General features: G+C 52.9%; 2 protein-coding genes across 7 annotated transcripts in view; both read right to left on the bottom strand.

Moving 5' to 3' along the window:
• KCNQ2 (potassium voltage-gated channel subfamily Q member 2) overlaps positions 1–2,853 on the bottom strand; it is a 62,262-nt gene extending 59,409 nt beyond the window's left edge. For all 6 annotated transcript variants that reach the window (XM_065691276.1, XM_065691278.1, XM_065691277.1 and 3 more), the window contains exon 1: positions 2,558–2,853. In XM_065691276.1, coding sequence (XP_065547348.1) covers positions 2,558–2,853 — 296 coding nt within the window. The remainder of the gene's footprint in view (positions 1–2,557) is intronic.
• Positions 2,854–14,055: 11,202 nt separating this feature from the next.
• On the bottom strand, positions 14,056–26,824 carry EEF1A2 (eukaryotic translation elongation factor 1 alpha 2). The gene is made up of 8 exons (XM_065691642.1): positions 26,723–26,824; positions 25,232–25,442; positions 21,449–21,628; positions 20,303–20,599; positions 16,792–16,942; positions 15,598–15,854; positions 15,287–15,521; positions 14,056–14,403 (listed from the first exon to the last, which is right to left on the bottom strand). The coding sequence occupies exons 2-8, from the start codon at positions 25,373–25,375 to the stop codon at positions 14,276–14,278; spliced, it is 1,392 nt and encodes a 463-aa protein (XP_065547714.1). The 5' UTR covers positions 25,376–25,442; positions 26,723–26,824; the 3' UTR covers positions 14,056–14,275.
• Positions 26,825–27,278: the final 454 nt, after the last annotated feature.

Below are 27,278 nucleotides of genomic sequence, written 5' to 3'. Positions count from 1 at the left end.
AGGAGCAGAAAAATAGGGGTTCTGGTAGATGGGGGCAGGTTGGGGGGGCTGGAAGAGCAGCAGGACAGGGCTCCCTCATCCACAGTCTTCCTCAGGACTCGCACTCCTGCAGTATGAAGCTAAAGGTGCTTTTCTGCTCAAGGCTTCGGCACAAAATGGGGTTTGGGGCAGGAGGATCCAGCAGGAGCCCAGCAGCACAGATAGGACATTGCCCCAGCCATTGGGACATCAGCTCCAGCTCTCCCATACAGACTTTATGGCCTTAAGCCAGTATCTTCACCCGCATCTTTGGATGAGCAGCCACTAAGATTTCATGTGTCCTGTCTGTTTGGATTACAGACTTCTGGTTCCCTTCCTACTCCATTAAGGCACACACAGATCTGGCAGCACCATGCCAGGCTCGTTCAGGCACAGGGCAGGAACAGTTCCATGAGCTTATCTGGTGACTCTCTATGATGTTTACCATATCCTTCAGTTCTTTAAATGAAGTATTAGCAAACCACCAAGGCTAAACCTATGACATGTATAGTTCACAAGGCTGGAGCATCCCCACCAAGGTGATCAAGGGTCTTCAGAAGAAGCCAAAGATGTTTATATAGCCCTTGCAGTCAGAGCAACCCCTGCCACCTGCCTTTCAGCTCCTTCCATCGCCATCATTGCCACCCCAGGGTCCCGAGGCTGGGGTCACACCTGTATTTAACAGCATACAGTGCACATCGCACACACAACATCCCCATCCTCATGCACACGCAGGCAAGCACCCAGCTCATGACGTGAGCACTCGGCTCTTCCACATGAGGCTGGAGGATTCTGTGACACAAACCAACTACAACTGCTGGACTTCACGCTCCTCTTTGTAGCTGCAACTGAGCTCCATAGACACTCCCTCCTCTCTTATTTCCTTGTATTATATATTTACTTACAGTATCTACTATTATATCTACTTACAGTATCTATTATTATATCTACTTACAGTACCTAAAGGGGCTACAAGAAACCGGGGGGGCTTTGGCAAAGGCCTGTAGGGACAGGCCAAGGGGAATGGCTTTAACCTGCCCGAGGGGAGACTGAGCTGAGCTCTTAGGCAGAAGCTCTTCCCTGTGAGGGTGCTGAGGCGCTGGCACAGGGTGCCCAGAGAAGCTGTGGCTGCCCCATCGCTGGCAGTGCTCAAGGCCAGGTTGGACACAGGGGCTTGGAGCAAGCTGCTCCAGTGGAAGGGGTCCCTGCCCGTGGCAGGGGTTGGAGCTGGATGAGCTTTAAGGTCCCTTCCAACCCAAACCATTCCATGCTTCTATGATGATGTGAAGGACCCCAACTCACTGCAGCCCACAGCAAATCCCCCCATTCCAGCCAGCCAGCATTCCACCTCTCCAACTGGACTCTCCAGCACCTCCCTGGAAGACCTCAATGTATAAAATGGCTGAGCACCAGAGAGCATATCCCAGAATCTTACCCGAGAACAGCAAAAAGATGGGGAGGGGGGAAGGGAAAACCCACAAAAGGCCCCAAAAATCCTCTTGCTGAGGCTGGCAGAGGCCTTAGCCATGGTGAAAAGCCCACACACAAAACAAACCCATCAGCACCAAAGGACGGAGCACCCCATCCTGAGCCCAACCCTGCAGAGGAGCCTGGTGGGACTGTGGAAAGTCCCAGAGGGAAGGGAGTTGCAGTAACACAGCAATTTATCCTGACCCTCCCTTTGCAATCCTCCGAACAACGGGAAGTCATCTGCTCTCCCTCTGCAGCAATGCCTTCAGAGGTGAGCATCCTTCTGCCAAACGGCGGCCGAGATGTGGCCATTTCTGCCTTCAAAACCCGGGGTGGTGGAAGGGAAATGTGCACCCCAGGATGCTCCTTTGTTTACCGCTCCATCGCTGCGCGGCCAGGAAGCCCCAGACGCTGATTAGCATTTCTTTCTAGACACATCGCCAATTCAGCCGCTTCCCACGGGGGGATCTAAGGAATACCTCCAGACCCCGGTGCAGACCCACAGCACCGGCCCCACCGCCAGCCCCACAGCAGCCACAATGGGGCTGGAAGGGGGAGAAAGGGGAGAAGGAGCGATGGAAGAGGGGGGGAAGGGAAGGAGAGACAGTGCCTGAGCAGAGCTTTTTGTTCCTCTGCTCGCAGCATTGCTATGGTGATTTCAAGCGAGACGGCGAACAGTCCCTACCCATCGCTCCCGCTGCACCGACCGCATGAGCAGCCCCTTCCCCCGCAAGCAGGAGCGGGTATGGGGGGGGGGGAAGCAGGGGACCGGTGCATTGCATCCCTCAGGAAGATCCACCTCCCTTATCCCCTTCTCCCCGGATTGCCTCCACACCCGGTGCATCCCTGGCACCGACCGGACCTGGACCAGGGATGCAGCGGATGGGCTGTTCCCGGGAGGGGGGGGGGGGGCGGTCAGCATACCCATCAAGCCCCAGCACCCCCTCCCTGCACCCGCAGCATCCCTCCTCTTCAGCATTCATTTGGGAAAGGGAAAGCAGAGGCAGATGCGAACCGGATCGGAGGTCCCCCCGCCCGGCCGGCTTTAACCCCCCACCCTTTTACTCACACGTATGCGTGGTAAATGAAAGCCCAGCCCCGCGGTCTCTCCAGCACATTGTAGAGGAAATTCTGCAGCTTGCGGTAAAAAGCATTCCTTTTCGGGGGCTTCCCGCTGCCCGACACCCCGGAGCGGGGCTTGCTGAGGATGCTGCCCCGCTTGCTGCTCTCGGAGCCGGCGATGAGCAGCGCTCCATCCCGGCTGGAGTCCGGAGCGCCCGGGTCCAGCCCTACGAAGCCCACCTTGAGCTTCTTCTCAGCGGCCGGCCCCGGGTAAACGCCTCCGTTGCGGGATTTCTGCACCATGGTGGCGGCCGGGGGGCGGCGGGGGGCTGCGGGGGGGGCTCCGCCCGCGCTCCCCGCCGCTGCTCCGCGCCCGGCGCAGGCGAAGCCGCAGGAGGCGGCTGCAGCCCAGCCCGCCCCGCCCGCAGCCCGCCCCGTTAACCCTTGGCGTTCCCCCGCCCCGGAAAACGCGGGTTGCCACCCCCCGGCCAACGGAGAGACAGCGGGATCGGGCCTCGCCCACCAAAAGTCAGGATCTGGCACCGTACCCGCAGAGCGGGTTCCTGCATCCCTCCGCAAAGAGCAGGCTTCAGCATCCCATTCCCCTAAAAGCAGGCTCCAGCGTCTTATCTACCCAAATACCAGGCTCCGGCACCGTATCCCCACCCCAAAAGCAGGCTCCAGCATCACATCTCCCCCAGAGCAGGCTCCAGCATCATAGTCCTCCCTCTGAAAGCAGGCTCCAGCATCCCCCTTTAAACTCAAGGTCTGACACCTTTTCCCACCGGCATGCCAGGGGTGCCCATGCCCCAGCTCCACATGCCCGTTTAGGCACCAGATTTGCTTAATCTCACTGCAAACACGCTTGTGCAACACCATTTCCTTCACCCACACTCCCTCAAGGTCCAACCTGCCCTCTTAAGATTCAAAAGGCCAAACTCAGCTTACTTCACGCACCAAAACTCCACTGGGATGTGGTCACCAAGCTGCCTGGAGACCAAGCTCTGATCTTAGGAAGTCCATCCCCAGATGCGTTGGCCCAGATCAGCTCTTCAACACACCCTATTGGTTATGGCCCAGCATTACCCCCCATAAACCACGGCTGGCTTCTGCCCCAAGGAGTATTTCCTCTTGACAAACCTTCACAAGACTCACAGGCTGCAGAAGCCTGAGATAAGGTGGAGGCACTTGCCCCACACAATTACCCTTAACGGAAAAGGGCCGTTGCAATGCAGTGTGAAGATCTGCAAACAAACTACATCAAATTCAGGTCCACCAGCTCCTACTGCAGTGAATCTTCTATTCCTTAAACCCATGGATGAGCTGCGAGCTGCTGGTTCTGTTGTAAGTAAACAAGGCTTTAGGACAAGGCTTTTTGTATGTAAAGAAACTTGCAAGCTCCAATGAGCTGCTTCTTTCACCACAAAGTACCTCCCCACCGTGCTGTTAGGAGGAAAGCAGCAAAATAGCTGCCTTAAGTTTCAGGGCTGCAGAAAGCACACAGAGAGATGAGTTTTGGTTCCTCCTCTTGTGAGGGGCAGCACTTGGAAAACCGATCCTGCTGCTCTGAATTATTTAATTTAAATATATTTATATATGTTTATATATATATATATATGATATATTTAAATATAAGACTGACAAGATATAAAAGAAAACCAACTTGGTTCTCTCCTTACGCCTTAGGAAAACTCCAACAGCCAACAGACAAGAGGAGCATTGAGACTAAGCCTGCTGCCAAATCCTACCACGTATGATAAGGGAAAAGCCAGTGCGGAGCAGCCCTACATATTTATGGACAGCGTGTTTCCTGTGACCCATATTCTCCCCAACATATGGCTGAAAGAGAAGGAAAAGGAAAGGCAAAGGCAAGTGGGAAAGTAAAGCTGGGTTAAAGACGGGAAAACCAGATCTGCAAGTGTGGCACTGAATAAATTCCTCAATTCAATGAGAGGCCGCTCTATTCATTATTTGTGAGCACTTGTAAGATCATTAGTGTTCGTTAATAGGGCAGCCGATTACAAATGTGCCTGGCACTAATGTACAAAGTGCATTAATACAGATCCAGCAGCAGGAAACATCCCCCTCCACAAAAAGGCCGACAACAAACAGAGAAAGCAATTTTCAATTAACAAATTCAAGATTACCAACAGTCGGAGAGCCCTAAAGAGGAATCTCAATTCATTGCACTCCTCTTTGCCTAATTAGTTGGTCATTTGCAGTGTCACACTGCAGCACAGCTTCGGGTATCATCTATCTCCAAGCCCATCAAAGACCAGGAGTGGGACAAGGGAGGGGATGGGATTTTGTGGGATTCAGGAAACCTGGAGAGGGGCTTGGGACAAGGGCCTGCAGGGACAGGCCAAGGGGAATGGCTTGAACCTGCCCGAGGGGAGGCTGAGCTGAGCTCTTAGGCAGAAGCTCTTCCCTGTGAGGGTGCTGAGGCGCTGGCACAGGGTGCCCAGAGAAGCTGTGGCTGCCCCATCCCTGGCAGTGCTCAAGGCCAGGTTGGACACAGGGGCTTGGAGCAAGCTGCTCCAGTGGAAGGGGTCCCTGCCCATGGCAGGGGCTGGAACTGGACGAGTTTTAAGGTCCCTTCAACCCAAACCAGTCTGGGCTGCTATGAAAAGGCCTGAAATTGCAGATTAAGACCCACTCTAACCTCACCCCCTCATTCTCCTCACCTCAGGCTCTTAGGGCATCTCTAACTCCTCTACAGACAGTAGGAGGTATTTCAAATATGAAGCTGGTTGTATTGATGCTTCTGCTGGGTGCGGAAGAAAAGGCATAGACACCAACACCCTGGGAATTAATGAGGTATATAAAAGCAATACTGGGAAGGTGCTTTTATTCCATCCAAGGACATTATGTCTTCACAAACCAGAATTACTGAGTCAGTTCTTTGCTTTCAGCACCACTGATGGTTTTAAAACACAAATACCACAGCAGATAGCTTAGACCCTGAAGGCAAGATGAAATCTATCAAGCTCTGTTAAGATACAGCAAGTCCAGGCTCTGTCCCTTGGCAGCTTGTGAGCTGTAGTAGGAAATGACTGGTGTGAAGCATGCAGAATGACTCCAGGGGATGTATTTCTGTTTGAAGCACTGAGGCAGAGCCCTTCCTCCATGCCCAGCCAGCTGGTTTGTGTGAACTGTGCTACCCGTAGCCTGGGTTTTATCACTCTCAGCTTTCTCCCAGAGCCCTTTTCAAAGCCTAAAGCAGATGGGTTTGCCTCCCCTTGTACACAAGGTTACACCATCCCAGCAAGACTAACCTGCCAAGTGGAAAGGCACAAAGAGCCCCATCTTCCTGCCTACCCATTTACCTCCTTTGCTTCAGTCACCCCTCACCTCCCCATCATCTTTCTCTTCTCTGAGCAGCAAAAAGACCCCAGGAACCCATAATCATCGATCAGACGTGTGTATTCATTGCTTGGCTACCAGGGACTCTTTCCAACATGTACTAAACCACTTTTGGTCTTGAAACCAAGAGCCCTGATCCAAGAGAGAGGTTGGCTCCATGCAGGGAACTCAACCTGGAAGGTGATGCTTCTCCAGCATTAAGGTTTGAGCCCACAGCAATCTCCCCAAGCTACACTGAATTAACCCCAAAGGAAAACACATGCGTCCCCTTCTCTACTAGGAAGTTTGTTTCTCCCCTCTAAAAGTGAGAGAGGAGAAAAGTTACTGAAGTCTAAATATTAACCTTTTCTACGGAGGAACTGCTTAACTGAGCACTTGGAAAGAGAAGCAAGGGGGAAAAAGCAAAATCAGGGTGAATTCTGCAGAGTTAAACAGCTTTACACCCAGAGCATCCATAGAGCTGAAAACAAGCCCTTTGGTCACACAAAGACCAGCATCCACCCCATTTCCCCCGGCACCTTGTGACCACTTTGCTTCTGCACTGCTCACCCTTCCACAGACCCTTCCTTCCCCTGGCAAAATCCCCACGGATCAGGTCTCCTTCCCCATCTCTACACCACATGCTTCCTTCGTTACCTCCAGCGCTGCCTCTTGCCCAGCCTCCTTCTAGACCACGCACAATTCCCTCTCTTCATTTATGGTGTTACCTTGAAGGTATTTTTAGCCTGTGACCATGCTGCCCCTGAGCCTTCCTTTTCCCAGACTCCATAAACTCAGCTCTCTCAGTCATTCCTCATGTCTTCAGCACTCGCATTCTTCCTCCTGACCTCCTGGGTTTGCTGCCTCCTCCTGCACCCACAAGGACCACAAGCTTGGGTGACTCCAATTGCTGTCACATCTGTGCTCTTATACCTCATTCCTTGAGATAAGGTGCCTTTAGGACCATGTCCCTCCACCTTTAGGCCACCATGAACTCCTTGAGGTGACCCTCAGGGATGTGGATTAACTTGGAAGGCTTCCCACCAGTAACACTCTCCCAGCTTCTCCAAACCAGTGCTTTGCTCTTCACAACACAGATCTCTAGAGCAATAAAACTAACCTGTTTTCACATGGGAGCACTTCCAGCTTCCCCAAATCAGTGCTTTGCTCTTCACAATATAAATCTTTAGAGCAATAAAACTAACCTGGTTTTACATGGGAGCTCTTCCAGCCTTGCCAACTCTCAGAAGCTTGAGGTTCAGCTCTGCGTGACTCTGCTCTGCAGTAAAACACCTCCAAGGACCATGACCGCATCCTGGCTGGGACCCAGCTCCACAAAGCCCATTAGGTGCTTTATTCCCACTCAAGCACCCACCTCCCACCAACTCCAAAGCTGAATTGGAACCTATATGAATATTTAGGGCCTGAAGGTTGTCATCGGGAAGAAAAAGCCCATCCTGAAATAGCTAACAACCCTGACATCTCTTATGTGAGAGATGCAGAGCACAGCTGTGCTTTAATCTGTACTTAAAATGAATAGGCTCCAAATGGTCCCAGGTGTCCTGGGTTAGGAGGGGAGGCACCTTCCAAACTTCGTGATTGAAAGAAAGATGTAAAAAGACCTTCTAAATATAAGAGTCTGCTTTTTAAGTCTTTTATGTAACCTTTTCCCTTTTAAAAGGTGTTAGAGGGAGGATTAGGGTTTGGGTTTAATTAAGGGGGTTGCTTTTGACCCAGGTTTCAGGTTCAAAACTGCAAGTTAGGAAAGTGTCAGGGAGACGTGGCTGTCCCCAGGCTCCTGTCACGGCACAGAGCGTGTCATATGCAGGAAAACTCCTAAAGTAACTACATTCATAGCTCCTCTGCACCATGAGTTTTGCTGCAGGCTCGCTTCACTCTCCCAGCTTGGGCGCCTGGGAATTCAAGAGAACATGGAAGGGTGAGGGTTTATGGTTTAGTTATCTTTAGCCCGAGGTCCTGAGGGAAGCTGGTGCGTGCATCTGCCTCTGCCTTCCCACCTTTAATAACTGCAGAGCTTAAGGGCAACGTTTATCTTAGTTTATTAAATGCAGGGGGGACATTTCAGCTTGCTACAAGTTGAGGATATGGGATCAGAGAGAGGACAGAAACCCTGGTATCTCCTCACTGAGGAAGCTGCTGATGCGGGCACACAACTGCATTGGACATCAGAGAATGCACCGATGGCTTTTCAAACCATGAATCCATTGGAAACTGGTTCTGCTGCTCATGGAACTGGTTCTTTGTGGGCTCCCTTTGGATCCAATGTGGGGAGCACCAGACTTAACAGCAAGGCTTTGCTAAGCATCTCGGTGGCTGGGTGTTTGACACTGCAGGCAGGGCTGAGCTGCGGTGAGGGGATGCTGTGTCTGCAGGATGACATTCCTCACTCCCGGCCTTATTTTCATGCAGCTCCTGCTTTGTTCTCCCAACTTGATCTTGCTCACCCTGCTCCAAAGGATGTTCCTGTCCTCTGGGCATCCAGACACTCAGGCTGTGCCTGCAAAACCTCTCATTCAGCATCTCTGTGTACTGGCTTGTGCACGCAGCCAGTGTGCAGGGCAGGGGAGGTGGTGTTAAAAGAGAGCTGTGGTTGTAGCCTGATAGCAAGCTGCTGGCAATGGCTCAGTTGCCCAGGCCACCCTGCAAGAGGGACTTAGCTCCGCCTCAAGATGTGGCCAATTTCAGCCACCCCTCCCTGTTCCCATTCCCTGATCCTCCTGGAGATCTATGGCTGGAGGTGTCCTGAGGCACCAAAGCACATCGACCTGCAGCAGCACGCTTCCTTCCCAGCAATTGCTCTAATGGGAATTGCTCAAAGCATCCAAGAGGCCAGTGCAGCTCCATTAATCACAGCCACCTCCTGCCTGGCACAGGCTGCCCTCACTTGTTACCATGGTCCTTCAGGTCTGTGCTGGGGAAGAAATGAGTGCCGTGTCCTTGGAGCTGGCACACATCGGAGAGGATCTTCCTTTCCCATCACACTGATGTGTGAGCAGGGGCTGTCACAGGTGACAAACCCCTCCGTACTCCCGCTCCATACCAAAACACAGGCTCAGAAACCAGCAGCCTTTGCCCAGTGGCTGCTGTCACACCATAGCCACCCTGCAGAGGTGACATGTGGAGGTCATCCTCCGCTATTCCCATTTCTTTCATCCCCATCCCAAAGGCTAGCTGCTTCCAGACTCATCACTCCTAAGTGCTCGTAGGGCAGGCACTCGCTGCAGCTGGCTGGGGTTGTCAAAAGCATTTAGCAGATATAAGGCATGGAAATAGTGCCAGGCAAGGGGTGATTAGGGATCATTTATACTGGGCATAATCAGACCACCCTAAATGTACAGGTAGCAAAGGAACGTTTGTGAATGAGCTGGAATTAATCATTTGAAGGTGCTGCAGTACCTCTCTGATGGAGCTATGGTTAAATGACACCCCACAAGGAGGTCTGGCTGGAAGCTGCGGCCTGAGCTGTGCTGTAGCTCAGGTTTCTCCTTCAGATCAGCAATATCTTTGTGCTGGGGTGAAAGCACAAGCCAAGAAGAGGATGGGGCATGGTGCATTGCCCTGGCCAGAGCTGCTGCTTTGTGCTCCCCTGGCTGCCAAATGAGGCTCCCACTGAGAATATGAGTCTTAAATGGGGAGATGCAGAGGTCTGAGGTTCTTCTCTGCCCCCATCAGTCTTTTCCCCCCCTCCTGTTTGCTCCTGTTTAGTGTATAGAAAGCCAGTCCCAAGGATGAAAAGCCCAGGGAGAACAAAACTCCTGCCCAGGTCAGTGCGAGTGCCCCAACTCCATCTTCTCAGACTCTGGGGCTCAGCACCATGCAGACCTGCCCCAGAACAGAGGCCGAGCCCAGCAACATGAGGAGCAGAGCAGCAGTGATTTATGTCCATGCTGGATGGATGGAGAGCTACCCACCGGCAGAGCAGCTTAGTAATGTGAAACATGCTGTGAAACTGCCCAAGGAGAAGGCAAGTGGTTACTGTGGGGACACAGCCATAGGAAAAGGTATTGGTCAGTGATGAACTCACTTTCTGAGGTCACATAATCATGGTCTTCAGGCTGCATCCGCATCATTTCCACCTCTGCCATAGGTGATTCAGCACCTCCGTCAGCAGCAGGTGATGGCAAGGCTCACTTGGGTGACGTCCTCTGGTGATGCTGGTGTTGAGGGGGCTGGAGTGAACCTCGGCCTCCCTGGAGCCAGTGGCATCAGCTTCCAAGGTAGTAGGAAAGGAATGGAAGGTCAGGAGAGCTCCATTTAGTCTTCCCCCATATGTGTTTTCATATGCTTTTGAGATGCTCCAGATGTCATCAAGACTTCAAACTCAACACAGGACAGGCAGGACCTCACTGCCCATGTGGGGTTAAGGTCCAGCAAAACACACTGGGCGAGTGATGCCAGATGAAGGGAGCAATGGGAAATGAAATCCTTAACTGAAACAGCTTTCTTGCATGTCCAAGCTGCCATGCGTGCCTGGTGATGTGCTGCCTGCACTGAGTTTGTGCAGGGATGTGCCCAGGGGTTGCAGCTGATGCTATAACTCGTTTCCAAGTGCGGAAGGGCAGCGTGCGGCTCGAATTCCTCCAGCTCAGCATCCGCAGCACAGATTCCACTTGCGGCCTTGCAAAAGCCTTATAAATGTTTCAGAGCATCCCAAGCGCCTGCTGAGTTGGCCAATCAGCTCCGGTGGGTGAATGAAACCTACCTTAAATTATTAACAGCACACAGCTACAGGGGTAGAGGTAGGGAAGGAGAAGTTACTCATTGCTCCTCCTCCAGTGGGTGCCATGAGAGCATCCAGAACCAGGCTAAGGATAAGCAGAGGTGTCTGCTCATGCTTTGGTGGATGGTCCCATTTGTGGGGTCTTTCCTTCTCCATCAGGAAACCCCAATGAGTTGTCAGGGCTTGCATTGTGGAGATGATGTGCTTTTTGGAAACTGGATGCTGGTTCACATCCACCCCCCCTGCACATCCCTCTCCTTCCTTTTCCTTCCAGCTCCATTGGTTTCCCAAACAACCTCTCGAGCTGATCCGCAGGAGGAAAGCAGAGCCAGCCCTGATGCTTCTTGACTTTCCCACAACCTCTAGTAACTTTCGCCTTCGCAAGCTTTAAGTTTCAGGTAACACGTTTGCAAGCTCTGGTCCCCACAGAAACAACAAGCACTTTGCAGCTCCCTTTGCGTCGCTATGGATGCGCTGCCTGCCAGGGCCAGGTTTTGCAGAGGTGGGACGTGGGACTGGATTTCCTCTCCTTGGCAGCTGCTCCAGAAGGACTTTGTCCCTATTTCCACGAGATGGCATCGCTGAGACTGCTACGGAGAGGAAGCATCCTCGCCTGCAGGGAGGAGAGTGATAGAAAATGCCTCCAAAAGCAACCAAGCTGCTAGGAAAAATGCCTCCAAGTTCTCACTTGTGAGGTCCTGGCTCTCCTGGCCACGGCAGAGGGGAATCAGAGGAGAAACCAGTGCTTTAAAACGCATCTCACCAGCACTGCCCTATATATCACCTATATGTCACCTGCCACGGACCACGCAGCACCCACCTGCTCTCACATGGTGCTGATGGCTCTCAAATCGACTTGAGTTTGCTGCAAGGTTTGCCAGAAGCCATCTGTGACCCACTTCAGGGTAAAGGAGGGTTGCTTATCCTTGAAGTAAAACCCCAAAATGAGTCACCTGTGCCAAGCAAAGCATCATCCCCTCTGTGCCTGCAAGCCTGGTGGGGTCAGGCAGTGATCTGCACATGATGGGGCACCGATCTAATGGCAAAACCCAGACCTACAATGAGTCTTCAAACCCAAGGTTTGGGTGGAGGCAGGTCCAGGATTCATTTGGCTTTGATTTGAGAGCCCCAGCATTCAGCATCCTTGATGTTCTGATTTGAGCTTCATTCTTTGCAGTGGGTCTAAATCAGAATATTCCTGTTAATTCTGTCTCTCTACAGAGCTTGACCCAAACCCCCCAAAACAAGAGAAGATGATGCTGCTGCAGACATCTCACTGTAGGCCCTAACTCTCCTTTCCAATCCTGCAGATTACCTGGGGTATTTACCATACTGAAATCAAGCTGAGAACGTGGACCTGCTGTGAGCCATCAGCAGGTTTGAGTTCAATTCCTCTGGGGTTTCCATTTCCCTCTTCTGCAGTCACACCAGTGATTACGGCACCGCTTGTGCATTGCTCCCTGAGCATCCTTCCCAGCTCCCCTGGCAGGTTTCTATGGAAATGGAGCTGTGGGTTTGTCAGACCTGGGTTTGCTTTTGAAATAGTCATAAAGGACCAGGTGTGAACTTTGTACCTGCTCTTCCCCATCCTTCGCCTCACCCCAAGGTTGTGCCCATTCCTGCTGTGTTAGGGACCGGCTTCCACTGGGGATCAGAGAGCTGGAGGTTCCTCAACAGCATAAGAGGGATGCTCCCACAGGCGTTCCTCTTCCTGCTGCTTTGAAGGATGGAGATCAAACACGCACATGATGATGTTCTCCTGCCCTGCTTGGAAGTACCCAGGAAGGGGCACAAGTCTGCTGGGCTGGCTCAAGGATAACATGCCTTTGGGAGCTAGGAAATGCAGGAGGAGCTGGAAAATGAGATTAAACTATGAGTGGGAAATCAGCCTTCTCCTGCAGTTGTGCTGTGCCTATAGGGAGCCCCAGGTCCCTTTCAATTTGTGGCATGCCAAGGACATGGCACTTCATAGAGCCCAAATACTGCAAAGACCGTGGGCATCAAATCGATTTCTTAGGAAGAAGCTGGTTGATGCCAGGAATATGAAAAGGGGTGGAGAGCCTCAGTGGCCTGTGCATAGAGCTTTGGGGAATGTGGCTTGGTAAACTGGTACATGTCTGTCTGCTGTCAATCCAGAACATGGGATGGGGATGGTGCTGGGGGAGTGGGCAGCAGTGGGTGACTTCATGCAGCGCTCTCTGTAGTTCAGCTTGTTGTCTGCTCCTTGAGGCTCTGCCTGGGGGCACTTAGTGCTGCAGAGCATCAGGTGTTAATAAGAATCATTAAGGGCTCCTGCAACAAAACAGTGATGATACTTGTGCTATGGAGCTCTCCTGGGAAGATGCATGATGCCATGGTTCCATGGGCATCCACTCCCAGCGCTGTGGCTTCTCCTAAAAGGAAAGTCATGAGCACTGACACCCTCGGGATGCTCCAGCATGCTGCTGACCCCACCTTCGGGGAGGAGATGTCCCTTGGAAGTGTCCCTGGGGTGCCGTGGCAGGGTGGGAGCAGCATCATCACACTTCCTCCCTCCATCTCCCTACCCTGCTGTACCACATCCCGCTTCCGCTCTTTCCCCCCCTCACAGCTCCTATTGCATTTGGTCAGACCCAGCCACTTGGCAGCCGCAACCCTTTGGACAGGGCCAGTTGCCACTAAGGAGATCAGGGAGAGTTGCACACCTCAGCCAGGGCTGCAAGTTCGCAATGGGAGCCAATGCACCATCTTGGGTGAAGACCATGAGTTTTGGGGCTTCTTGGGAGCCCTGAGTCACATCTGGGCTCCGGCACATGGCTTCAGTCAGGGAGAAACCTTCCTGCTGTGGTGTTTGGAAAGGGCTGAGGGGATCCATCATGTATGAGGTGAGGAAGTGTGTAGAGAGAAGGCAGCTTTGGCCACTTCTCCCAGAATGATGGGGTATTATAAAACACCAAAGGAATGCTCTAGCCCTTCCATGAGGATGGGATATATTTTCTTTCTCTAATGGCATAACTTTAGGAGGTAACTTAAGCTTCTTTTGCATGGAAAAAAGTGTAATAAAGGCCCCGATAACTGATATTAGAGGGTTGAGCAGGTGAAGGAGAGCATCAGAACTGCTGTAAGAGCAGCCCCTGCTCTAGGCTGGGGAAATCAGCCCAGATACCTCCACTGGTCAGGGCAAGAGACCTGCCTTGGTGCCACCCGGAATATGGGTGCCCAATTCTCTTCCTTCCTCTGCATTTCCATCCCAGCCCTTCCTGTGCCCATCCTCACCTTCTACTCTAAGCGGGATGGGCACATAAGCCCCACCAAACCCAGCCCCTCTCAATGACAGACGCACACACAGAGCTCAACACCTTTTGGGTTGGTTGGTTTGGTTTGGGGGATTTTTTGGGGAAAAGGGGGGGATTATTTGGGTTTGGTTTTTTTTTTCCACTGTGGATGTTGTACCAGTTTTATTGGTAAAATTAACATGAAGCCTCACAAACGCTGGAACATGCTTTTCCTTTTAAAGAATTTCCACTGGACCTTAATGGTGAGCATCCAGTCGTTGACATATAAACTCTTACAAGCTGATGTGCACACGTGTGCCCGGGGGAGACGGTGGCAGCGTCCTGGTGTCAGGGATGGTTTCTGCGCGATGCACTGGGAGCCCACGATTCATTTCCCAGCCTTCTGGGCCTTCTGGGCAGACTTGGTGACTTTCCCAGCCCCACCACTCTTCTTCTCCACGTTCTTGATGACGCCCACAGCCACGGTCTGCCGCATGTCACGGACAGCGAAGCGGCCTGTGGGGCAGAGAGCGGGGGACATAGCATCATGGAAGGGTTTGGGTTGGAAGGGACCTCAAAGCTCATCCAGCTCCAACCCCTGCCACGGGCAGGGACCCCTTCCACTGGAGCAGCTTGCTCCAAGCCCCTGTGTCCAACCTGGCCTTGAGCACTGCCAGGGATGGGGCAGCCACAGCTTCTCTGGGCACCCTGTGCCAGCGCCTCAGCACCCTCACAGGGAAGAGCTTCTGCCTTAGATCCAACCTGAACTTCCCCTGTCCCAGTTTGAACCCATCACCCCTTGTCCCTTCGCTACAGTCCCTGATGAAGAGCCCCTCCCCAGCATCCTTGCAGATGGGTATTGGGTAGATACTGATACAGACACTGGAAGCTGCTCTGAGGTCTCCACACAGCTTCTCTTCTCCAGGCTCAACAGCCCCAACTGTTCCTGGTTTTTCTAAAGCTTCCAGATGTGCAACACCATCTGAGCACCTTTCTGCTTTAGGAGGTGACCTCTCTGAGCAAACTTCCCTCTTTCTTCTCCCGACCAGTTGTGTTTTAGGGCAGAGATGGGGAAGCTGGAAAATGGTTTTGCATTCAGAAACGATCAGGGTTTAATAACCTTGAAGGAAAGGCCCTGTTGCTCCCTGAGGGAAAATCCCAGCCTTGCCTTCAGAAACCCAGCTCAGCACAGAGCCTGTCCCATCCCACCAGCCCTAAGACAGTTCATGCATCAGTTTTGCACCCCTAGATTATGGGGGAGCAACAAAACCTCCTCGGCTCCATCCCCAGTCTAACTGTTGGGGATACTGGAGCAGGCTCAGCACATCCGGTGTGAGCTCTACACCCACAGACACTTCCTCCTCCTTCACAGGACACCTCCAAAGAGCCATTCCCTTACCAAGGGGTGGGTACTGGGAGAAGCTCTCCACACACATCGGCTTGCCGGGAATCATCTCCACAATGGCCGCATCACCCGATTTCAGGGACTTGGGGTTGTCCTCCAGCTTCTTGCCCGAGCGCCGGTCGATCTTCTCCTTCAGCTCGGCGAACTTGCAGGCGATGTGAGCGGTGTGGCAGTCAATGACGGGCGAGTAGCCGGCGCTGATCTGGCCGGGGTGGTTCAGGATGATCACCTGGGGGACAGAGGGGTGTCAGGACAAGGCTGGGAGCAGGGGGACAGGGACAAAGCACGCACGGCGCTGTGCTGACCTGAGACGTGAACTGCGCTGCCTCCTGCGGGGGGTCCGACTTGCTGTCCCCGCACACGTTTCCGCGGCGGATGTCCTTGACGGAGACGTTCTTCACGTTAAAGCCAACGTTGTCCCCAGGCAGAGCCTCGCTCAGGGCCTCGTGGTGCATCTCCACCGACTTCACCTCGGTGGTGATGTTCACGGGCGCGAAGGTGACCACCATGCCGGGCCGCAGGATGCCGGTCTCCACTCGGCCAACGGGGACTGTGCCAATACCTTCAGAGACAAGGGCAGAGCAGAGCAAGATGGAAGCTGCTTGGAATACCCCTGGACCAACGCCTGACTGCAGCAAAAGCAAGACATCTCCAATGCTTTTCATCATGTTTGCTTCTTGTCCCCAAACCCCCCAATTTTTAGCTGCAAGATCAACATTAGGGTCTTCAAAAATACCTTAAGTCCATCCTTTCTACCAAGTGCTTTGTAAAAAAGGAGCAACACCATCATCAGAAGGCCCTGAGCAATCCATGTGTCCTGAAAGCTCTTCCTTCATATATGTAGTGGCATCTCCTCCTTGAAAAGAGGCTGGGGAGTTTGGATGGACCCATCTGCTCCTCTACATCCACCCTGCTGCTGCTACCTCCCATCTTCCCATGGTGTCTCTGCTCTCTAAGGACCTGCCTCACAGTGAAACCATCTCTCTTTGTCCCAGCTGAGCGAGAGGAGGACACAGACCTTCTCACCACCTTTCATCTCCATTGCGAGCAAAATACTGTGTTAAAAAGCCACTTAAACCCCATGTTCATACATGTTCAATCCTTGCCTGGTTTCCGCAGCACACGTGTCCTTGGAAAAGTGTGGAAAAGGGCTGGAAACGGCTGTGCCAGGGAGTCAGCGGGGAGAGAGCTCACGGGGTATTTATAGCTCAGAAGAGTGTTCCCATCACTGCTCCAGAGGGATAGGCAGACGCGCTGGGCGCTGTGCTCCCTACATGGCTGGCACTGGGTTCCAGCTCAGCACATGGAGGTGCTGATGATGGACACCAGCATTTGGGAAGCAAGCAGACCGTGGCCAAGCCATCACGCACCAGCCACCCTTCTCCCCAGAAGAGTTTGAAGAGCTCAGTCCCTCCAGTTTCCCAATACCTGGAAATGCCATTCCTAAATTCCCACGGAACAAAGACTCCGGTTAAAGCAGTGGCAAAGCTTTTGCTCACCTCCAATCTTGTAGACATCCTGGAGGGGCAGACGCAGGGGTTTATCTGTGGGGCGGGTTGGGGGCAGGATGGTGTCCAGGGCCTCCAAGAGGGACACCCCACTGGCGTTGCCTTCCTTGCGCTCCACCTTCCAGCCTTTGAACCAAGGCATCTGCAAACAGAGGAGCAACAACATAGAATCCCAGCCTGGTTTGGGATGAAGGGACCTTTAAGCTCATCCAGTTCCAATCCCCTGCCACGGGCAGGGACATCTTCCACTAGAGCAGGTTACTCCAAGCCCCTGTGTCCAACCTGGCCTTGAACACATCTGCTCAATTTCCCCTCTTTCCAGAAACGTGCAAAACATCCATTAACAGGAGAAAAAGGATGGAATTGGTTAAACCCAGCAAACTCAGGGCCCGCTTTTCCAACACCAACCCATGGTGCTGTGCCAGCTGCCTGGATCCTGCTCTCCAGCAGTGATGTCTCCAGCACAGGGACTACAGGGTCTCCAGCCAAGTCCCAGCTACAAAGCTGCCAACCTTCAGACCTGGGAATGAAGTTTCTTCAAGGCAAGCCCCAGACAGATGTGTCTCCCCACTCCCTCCTGCCATCACCCCTCCAGAGTCTGGATTTTAAACCCTGGCTTGGGAGGATGCTGAAAACCTGCTGCTTGCACCAAGGCTGCAGAGGGGCAGGGTCATTTAGCGCAGATGCTCTCTGCTCCTGCTCTAAATTGGACCCTTGAAGCTAAAATTGGCCAGAAAAGGGGCAGAGAGGTATGGAAATGTGCTCAGCAGAGGCCATGGTTTGATGCAGGGAACCACAGTGCTTTCTTGCAGTGATGCTGCACATCACACAGCTGTAGCAACACCTGGGGCTCGCCAGCAAGACAAATTCAGTCCAGGGTCTGAACAGTCTCTGTTGTATCCCGATACAACAAACAGGGATCAGCAAGTGCAAGGTCATTCCCCTGCCTCTGCACAGGGAGGTTTAGACAGTATTTTCCCACTCAGATGTAAAACACTGCCCATTTGCAGCTCCATCACACAAGTTATGGATGTGGCCTTTTCCTTAGGTACCAACACCAGTGGCACAGCGTGATGGGGTTGGGGTAAGGGGTGAAACAGGAACAGGACCCCCAAAGTGCCCCTGGTTTCACAGCCATCCCTGGAGGATATGGCTATGCCAAAGATGGTTTCCTATCCTGCATTCTGCACTGCTTTCAGGAAGGACTGAAGGAAAGAGCTGGGTCCGGCCATAGAATTCAGCCTGCATCAAGCTTGTCCAGGTCAGCTTCCTTTCCTTTCAATGCTTTATCCAGGAAACTTCTGATATCTCAAGAATCAGATAAATTCACACTTTGACACTTCCGGGAAACCCCTGCATGGCCCCAGGTTGAGAAGCATCTGCAAAACCCTCTTTGTGCTGCCTCCTAGGGCCACCCAAGTGAAACCTCTCTTACCCACTCCCCAAATCTGCTTCCCAAAGAGCAATTCCTATTTCACCTTTCCTACGGCAAAAGCAGGATCTGACCAAACCCTGCAGCCAGTCAGGATAAACTGCAGGCTCAAGCTCCCATAAATAACAGCTGAGCTCCAACTCTCTTGCACCCCAAGTGCATTTTACAAAGCAATTGCCCTTCTCTGATTTTACCCAGCCCATGAACATCCCAACACACCCACCCCAGCATCAAGACTTCACTCCCAGCTACCACACTCCTTTGCACTACAGATCAGGTGCATTCGGGCTGCAGCATCCCATGGGATAAAAGTCTCCCAAACCCCATCAAACAGCCGTGTTCTGTCAGCTGCAGCAACAGAAAACGGCTTCCCAAACAATCCCATTCCCCAAAAAGCCCCCAGATGTGAAACATTGATGCTGTTGCAGCCCAGGCACCATTTTGTGCAGTCGGCCTCAGGCTGATGTGCAGCAGGGACGTGGGTTGGAGTGTCCCACGCAGAGCTGGCTCCAGCCTGACGTGCCACCACATCCCCCTCGCCCGGAGGTGACGGGAGCTGTAGGGACGTCACAGCTCTAATCCTCACTTTCTGATAAGTCCCCTGACGGACACACAAGCAAAGGGCTGCGTTATTTCAGCTCCTGCCTTCTCTTGGGCAGCGCATCGCATTGAGGACATGCTCCGAGAGGAAGGAGACCACTGAGCCCCGTCCTGTTCTGTGCCTCCCCTCTATTAATAGAGCTGTTTGGGATCATCTTCCCGGCCTAGCAGCTGCTGACATTTGGAGCCTGTCTGATTTGAGGCACCCCGGAGCTATGTGGCTGCGTTTGGCATGGCCGCGGCTGACCTTTATCCCAGCTCTGCTCCGCAGGGAACAGGAATCTCCCAAGCACCCCAAAAATCCCTTCCTTCCAATCAGCCCCAAGGGACCTGCCCTTCCCAGGAGCCGTATTTCAGGACAGTGTGAGTTTACATTGCAGCTCTCTAGCACAGGCTCATGATCCCTGACCTCCCTCAGTCACTGCCCTACCCATACATTGCCTCTGTGCCTTGTCACAGAGCCCTGACCCATAATCCGTAAGTGAAGCCCTAAATTCCCCTTAAGCATCAGATTTCCTATTAGCTTCACAAGAGATTGCTAAGGGTTTCTGGTCGAAGCAACTTCAAGGTCACCCAGAAGCAGCAAGAGAGCAGGGACCTTTCTTTGGCCACAACTTTCCAGACCATTATTTTTTAGGAGACTAAAGCTGGGGTAGCTTTTCCTCCAAAAAGCAGTGTCTGAGTAACAAATGCTATTGGCAGTCTGTCACTGAGAACCCTACATCCTTCTCTAAGCTCTTCTTTCTTCCCCGCTGTCATATGAAATAATGGCAAGGGCCCACCCTACTTTTGTATCCCCACCAGCCCCATTACTGAGGCACTGTAAAAATGGACTGGACAAGGAGCAGCACCAAATGGATGCTCCAGGAAACCGTGGGTTTGGCATGGGAAACCTGGTATCTCCTCAAGAAAAAGCCACCTTAAGAAGTGAGATGTCAGCACTAGAAGTGGAGGTGCAGCCACCGTAGTGGTGTATAGCCCCGATGGGAAAGGGCACCCGATACCCAACATGACAGAGCCCTGCTGTGTGGTGGGAGCCATTCCAAGCCTGTGACCACATCGTGTTCTTTCCCTCAGAAAACAATGCCCTAAAACCACACACGATGCTCCTGCTGAGTGTGACAATTGCTGCGGATGGTTCTAATGCTACCATGGGTCTGATGATGCAAAACCTTCAAATCACATCCCAGGGGCAGAGCCATGGGGATCATCTCCTGAAGATGCTCATGTTTAGCTGCTGCGGTGTCTGGTCACGGTACAGTACCCAGTGTGCCCATCAACAATGCACCCATTCATCCCAGCTTGGTGCAATCAGAGCTACGTGACAAACACATCTATGCTGGCAACATGGGCCATTACCATGATGGGTACATGAAACGTGCCTGTGGTTTTCAGAGCATGGAGGTCAGCTTCAGCCTGGACCAGGACCCTCTGGATAAGGGGGAGAAGTCTAACACAACACACACTTACATTGGGAGAAGGCTCCAGCATGTTGTCTCCATGCCAGCCCGAGATGGGCACGAAGGGAACTGTGGCTGGGTTGTAGCCGATCTTCTTGATGTAGGCGCTGACCTCCTTGACGATCTCATCGTAGCGCTTCTCGCTGTACGGGGGCTCCGTGGAATCCATCTTGTTGATGCCCACGATGAGCTGCTTCACCCCCAGGGTGTAGGCCAGCAGAGCGTGCTCACGGGTCTGCCCGTTCTTGGAGATACCAGCTTCAAACTCACCAACACCGGCAGCGACGATCAGGACAGCGCAGTCAGCCTGGGAGGAAAGAGCTAATGAATGGCTCCTGCTCCCAGAGAACGATGCTCCTGGTGAGTAAGTCCCTGATGACTCCTACTCATGGCTTGGACCAACGTCCCACCAGTTGCTACCCATAACCCTGCAGATCTACCTCAAAACTGACCTAACTGTGCTACATCAGGTTTGCCCACTAGGCATGGGTTTGCAATGCGGGTTGGAAATCAGAGTGTGTCACTCTAACCAGGACCTCATCTTGATCATCCAGAGATACTCGGACAAGGCCTTATCTAAAACTACTGAAGTCTTGCAAATAATCTCCCTGGGTGATGGATGAGATTCCAACCATGGCAACCCAGAATACTTCTGCACCCGGAGCCCACAGCAGAATATGCCTGGGTTCGACAGAAAGTCATGCTCAGCCCAACTGGCACTGCAATGGGAATCTTACTGGGCATGCAATGGGGCTCATCCAGCACCCATCAATGACTGGGAGATGCAGGAATATTCTACAGTGTGGTGAGGGGAAATTACCCTGCTCTGGATAGGTAGACCATTGAGTTTGGCAATATGATGCTGTTCATGGGACAAAAACAGATGTTTCAAGTAAAAGGAAGGAGGAAAGATCCATAGAGTTTCCTTTAGCCAATAAAACCTAACGGATTGTTGGAATTTTTGCTGGCTAAAATAATGTGGAGGTATCCTCACACAAAAGCCTGTAGATCACAGCATCCCACCCGCCAGAGAGGCCGTATTCATCCCCACCTCCTCCAAAAGGACTCCAACAGCACCTACTTGACCCTGGGCTTGTCAGCAACTCTCAGCTTCCCATCCCCAGCAGCCCCCCATCTCCTGACCACCATTCCTCACCTGGGAGGTGCCGGTGATCATGTTCTTGATGAAGTCCCTGTGGCCAGGAGCATCAATGATGGTGATGTAGTACTTGGTGGTCTCGAACTTCCACAGGGAGATGTCAATGGTGATGCCACGCTCACGCTCGGCCTTCAGCTTGTCCAGCACCCAGGCGTATTTGAAGGACCCCTTCCCCATCTGGCCAACACGAAGGCAAGAACCAGTGAGAAAACCCAAGCCCGTATCCCAGGCTCATGTAGACAGAGGGTCACATTGCAGACATTGAAGGCAAAATGCCCTAAACTCAATGGCAGCCATAATCCATTTACTGACAAATACAGGAGCTGTTATTCTCAATGTGCTTCTCAACCAGAAGAGCTGTGAAGTGAATTTGAATGGGGCTTGATGGGCAAGATCTGGAGCCAGTGACCCATGAGGTCTCCTCCATGGTCCTGCACTGCTGCTGGGAAATGATGATGCTACAGAACTCTACAGCAGCGATGGAAGCTTCTAATTGTATTTTAATCTATTAACTGATGCTGTGAGGCAGCTGCCTTGTGGGAAAGGGAATTGCTGCATGGATGAGCCTAGAACTGGTGGCGTGGAGGAGGAGAAGGGGTTAAAAGGAAATTAAAATGCGAGATGGTTGCTATGAGCAGAATAGAACCGGGACTGATTCTTGCCACAGAGTGTGCAAATTCACACGACGAGCTCCTGCGAGCTGCAGCCAGACCAACTGTCGTTGCCAAATGGCCAAAATCTCAGCCAACATTGTAATGCATAAAACCCTGCTGGGTGAGATTAGCTACAGTAAATCCATCCTGTGATAAAGCACATTCCTTGGTAAAACCACAGTGCTACTTCTGAAGCGCTTTCGCCTTTGGGTCAGCGTTCTTTGACATCATGGAGAGGTGGAATTCCCCCCCCAGCATCGGAGTGATGCTCCCAGTCTGAGCTGGGATCCTGTCAACAGGGAGATGAGGCAGGACAAGACCCCCCTTCTCCTTGGTGACCATGTTGTGTTCTGGGGCAGGCTGGGGAGCCCAGCTGAAGCAAAGGATTAATGGGCATCAAGCATCAGCACTTGGCCTCGGATGCAAGGGGCTTTTTTAAGATGGAAAATGGAATTTAGGTCATTTGCAGATGATTTAATGGGCTCCTACCACTGTGCAAGGACAGAGCTGCAGTACCCAACTCCCACCCACCCATTCCAGTGTCCCCTGCAGCCACAGCTCCTTCTGGAGGATCAATGCATCCTGGCCAATTATAAATCACTGCTCCAGAGGGAAGCGCTTCCCGATTGCGGGCATCTTCAGCGATGATCCGCACCAAGAAGCCTAATGCAGCATCACATCCCACCCCATCCTGCCCACCCCATGCCCCTGGCTCCCACACTCCAGCCCCACATCCGCATAATTCAGCACAAGGAATTAACGTGCTCAATTAATGGTGCCGCCTGCTTTACGTAAGAGCCGAGCGCTGCGATGACTTTGCAGCTTGCTCTGGAGGATTACCGGCAAAATCCTCGAGCCAGGAGCAAACCTCCTCCTCCTCAGAGGGGATGCCAGTCAAGAGGGTGATGCCCCATCTCTGATGGGCAGCTGGGAGCTAGAGCCTGCAGGAAGGGCAGTCCAGGCATGGAAAAATCCAGAATCAAATCCCTGCTCCTAAGCATCCTCCTGGCATCAGGCTGAGTGAGGGGGAAGAGCAGGAGCTTGGGGGTTAACCCTTTCCAGCATGCACATCAAATCCTTCTCTTGCCAAGGAAAAAAGGGAGGGGGTCATTCAAGCGTGCTCATTTATTGCTGGAAAAGGTGGAGATGCACCAAGGATTTTGTGCTTTATAATAGGTATATCTTGGGCAGGAGCCCAAGCAGCACATCCCACGGCCTCCCACCCATCAGCAGCCTATTCCTTCCCTTCTGCATGGGGAAACTGAGGCACAGAGCAGACCCCCCCAGCTCTCCCATAGGAACTGAGTGGGAATCAGCACCTGATCACAGGGACCACATCCACACACACAAACAGCCTCTCATCATGTGAATCCCACCCCCGCCCCCCCCCCCCGAACTGGGCATCGCACGGTACTTGAAGACAAATGAGATCCTTTATTTAGCAAACTGTTTCCCTCTTTCACGGGGTAGATTCAGTTACCCAGAGCTGTTGTTGCAAAAACCAGGGTATTATCTAGCTTTGCACAATACCTTCCCTGTTCAGGGCCAGAAACAGCCTGCTTTTCCTTGTCTGAACCCCAGCACAGGCACAGCTTTCTAGCTGGAGACCACAAATACGGATCTCTTCCTTTATTTTTTCATAGCACAACTAGTCTTTGGGAGATCCCATTACCTTGGAGTCAAAAGACAAGGGGAAAAATCCTTTCTCTTTCATATAAACCCCCCGATCAGCCCCTGGGGTTTTTTGTTGGCTTTTTGGGTGCAGGCAGGCTTCCATTTCCTATGAATGCCACCTAATGGAAGAAAACCCTTCCCCAGCCCTGCACCAGAAAATGGAGTCGGAAAGCTCAGTCAATAGGCTATTAATAGCAGCTCCCAGTCCCTGCATATTCCGGCAAGTCAGTGGAAGTGTCTGTTCCATTAAAATAGCCGCAATCGCATCCACAATAACCTCATCAAGCCATACCCAATCTATAGGCAAAGGGAAGGGCAATCTATGGGGGGATCATTTTGGAGTAAGGGGGAGAAGGATCATTTTGTATGAGGAAGATCTTTGCTTAAAGGCTGGGGAAAAGGGCTGGCAGCGAAGCAGGAAAATGGGGTTTTTAGCTCGGATGTTATCAGCAGATTTAAAGGGTTAAGACAGACACCAAAACGCTTAAATAAGGGTGGCAGCTCTGTAAACCTCCTCTTTTCCATGTGAATGTGGGATCTTATCCAGAAAAAATATGGAGGGATATCTGCATTAAGGATCCCTGGAACGATGACGACAAGCCATCTTCTGAGAGAGCAGATCTGCCCTGTCAATAACAGCCGGGCTTTTCCCGGCTCACCCACCTCTCTAGAATTTACCATCATTAATTTCCGAGAGCTTCCAGTTCACGTTTTGATTCCCAACATTATTTCTTCCTCTTTAATCTCTGTGTTTGCCACATTATAGGCATTGGGTGGTGCTTTATGAGTGACAGCATCCACTATTAAATGGCTATAAATGCCACCATTAAACAAAAGAACTTAATTTAAATGCTCCTGCTTCATGCCAGCTTTTCTGTATTAAAGGCTACCAATCCTGCTAGACGTCAGCCCCCCTGCCTGAGGAAAATGGGGATCGGGCTTTTAAACTGCATCAAAGGAGTGGTCCAGCTGATGCAGGACCTTGTGCCCAGCAGGCACTGGCAGGAGATGCTTCAGAGTGGAATTCAGCGAGCTCTGCACTGGGCAATGAGGGATTATCCGGTTTTCCTCCTTACATGCAATATTTAGAAGGAATTTCATGCTCTGGTTTGTGGCTCTTCCAGAACCCTATTGATGACCACTGGTTCCCTAACCCATCTTGCAGACTTCACCACGTCCATGCCCTCATTACCAGCCTGCAGCATGGAGTATCCCAGCTCTGAGAAGAGGGTGGCAAGCACCCAAATGCCCTATTTTCCCAAGGCCAGAGAAGTCAGGAAGACCCAGGGGTGCAGAGGGAGAAAAATAGATGGGAACAAAGGGAGAAAGAGAAGGTACGAGAAGGGCAGCACCAGGAAAATGCGAAAAAGGGGCACTTTTGGGGGTGTCAGTGTGGAGCATCCCTGCGGATGGGGCTGTGGGATGGGGGAATGCTGCAGGATGGGCTCCTCACCTCAGCAGCTTCCTTCTCGAATTTCTCAATGGTCCTTTTGTCAATGCCCCCGCATTTGTAGATGAGGTGCCCGGTGGTGGTGGATTTCCCAGAGTCCACATGCCCAATGACGACGATGTTGATGTGCGTCTTCTCCTTCCCCATGCTGCTGGGCTACGCGGGGCTGGCTGGGGCGGGCGGCGATGGGAGTGCAGTTGTGGGGTTTGGGAGGCTGCAGGGGAAGAGGCAGGCGCATCAGAAGAGCCCCTGTGACAGCCCCTTCCCAACCCATCGAGGGCAACTCTCCTCCCCTCATCCCACCTTCCTGCTGGACCATGTGCCCCATCCCAGCTGGGGGTGCCCAGCCTTGTCTGGCAGCTCTGCCCATGCTGGGATGGAGCCAGCTGGGCTATTTCTGGCCACCGTGCACATCCTCCAAGTCCCAGCAAGATGCCTCTTCTGTCAACGTCTTGCCCTCCATGGAGACCCCCAGGGCTACGTCATCGGTGCCTCGAAGGTGCCCTTCCCCCCTGGAAAACCTCCCTTTGGCTGCTGCTGCTGCCTTCTCGCTCTTTCCAAACCCGAGGGCATCTCCTCCATGTTGTAGGTACCCCTGGGAGGAGCTGTGGGTGCCCGGCCCTATGAGCTACCCTGACCATTCTCAACCCATGCACGGTTCGGGTGACAACATGGTGACTGCAAAATGCGATGGACAAAAATAGCCCTCGCCTGGTCCCCAGCGCAGGGCTGAGCCCGCAGTGGGGGGTTTGTTATATTCTGCTGCCACGAATCAGGATGAAACAGAGGGAAAAGGATGAAAACACAAATCCAAGGAGCTGTTGTGGCATGCCCCCGCGTTCCCATGGCTCTGCGGCTGCTGCGCAAAGCCGGCGCGATCAGGAGCTTTCATTTGATGTCTAATCAAATCCCATTTCACGAATCAGCCCATAAAACTAAAGGAGGTCAGGAGGAGTTTGATGCTCTAGCGGCGATTCAGTCATGCGGGCAATGATACCCCGCTGCGAGAAGCCTCCCTGGCCAGCGAGAGCTCCGTCCCTGCGCTGCCCTTGAGCGGCTCCCGCCTGGATCTGGCCATTTTGCAGCTCCACAGGGATATCCGCACCCGGGTCCGGGTCCCTCTGCCCCGAGCACATCCCAGCACCTAGGGTGGGAGATACGGGATCGCTTTGGGAAGCGGGGCTTTATTTTACTCTGTTATTGTTGTTGTTTTCCTCCTCCTCCCCAGGGCGCTAATGGCTGGGCGGGGGGGAGCAGGGTAATTTCCACCTGCGGGAAGCGGCACCTGCGGGATGAAGGAACGGCCCAGCCCCATCCTCTCCCTCCCTACCCGGGGGTACCCACACCCCCTATAGCAGCACCCCATATAGCACACAGGGGTGATGCGCATCGAACACCCTGGGGCAGGACCCCCACCACCACCACCAGTACCCGCTGTCCCCCTCCCCTCGGTGCTGAGGGGCCCGATCCCAGCCGGGGGCCCGGAGCTCTTACCGGAGCGGCGGTCGGGGCGGCAGAGGCTGCCAGCTTGGGCTCCGGCGGCTTTATCTCCCCGGGAGGGGCCCACCTATTGACGGCGGCAGCGCAATGCAGCGGCCCCCCCGCACTACGGCAATGCGGTACCGGGCGGGGGAGGAGGAGGAGGAGGAGGAGGAGGCGCGCCGGGGGGAGGAGGAGGAGGGAGGGAGCGGGGCGAGGCGGGGAGAGAGACGGAGGATGGGGATGGGAGGGAAGGTGGAGGGATGGGAAGGAGGTGGAAGGATGGGTGATAAAGGGATGAAGATGGAGGGATGGGAGAAATGAATAGGTGGGGGAGAGATGGAAGGGTGGAGGATGGAGGGATGGGAAAAACAGAAGGATGGGAGAAATGGAGGGGTGGAAAATGAAGGGATGGAAAGAAGGTGGAAGGATAGGTGGTAAAGGGATGGGAAGAAGATGGAGGGATGGGAAAAATGGAGGGATGGGTGATAAAGATAGGAAGATGGAGAAGGATGGGAAGGAGGTTGAAGGATGGGAGATAAAGGGATGGAAGAAGATGGAGGGATGGGAA

The sequence above is a fragment of the Lathamus discolor genome, chromosome 11, assembly GCF_037157495.1.
Source record: "Lathamus discolor isolate bLatDis1 chromosome 11, bLatDis1.hap1, whole genome shotgun sequence".
Lineage (NCBI taxonomy): Eukaryota > Metazoa > Chordata > Aves > Psittaciformes > Psittacidae > Lathamus > Lathamus discolor.
Note: the sequence above shows the minus strand (reverse complement) of the source record. Positions and strands in the feature narration are given on the sequence as shown.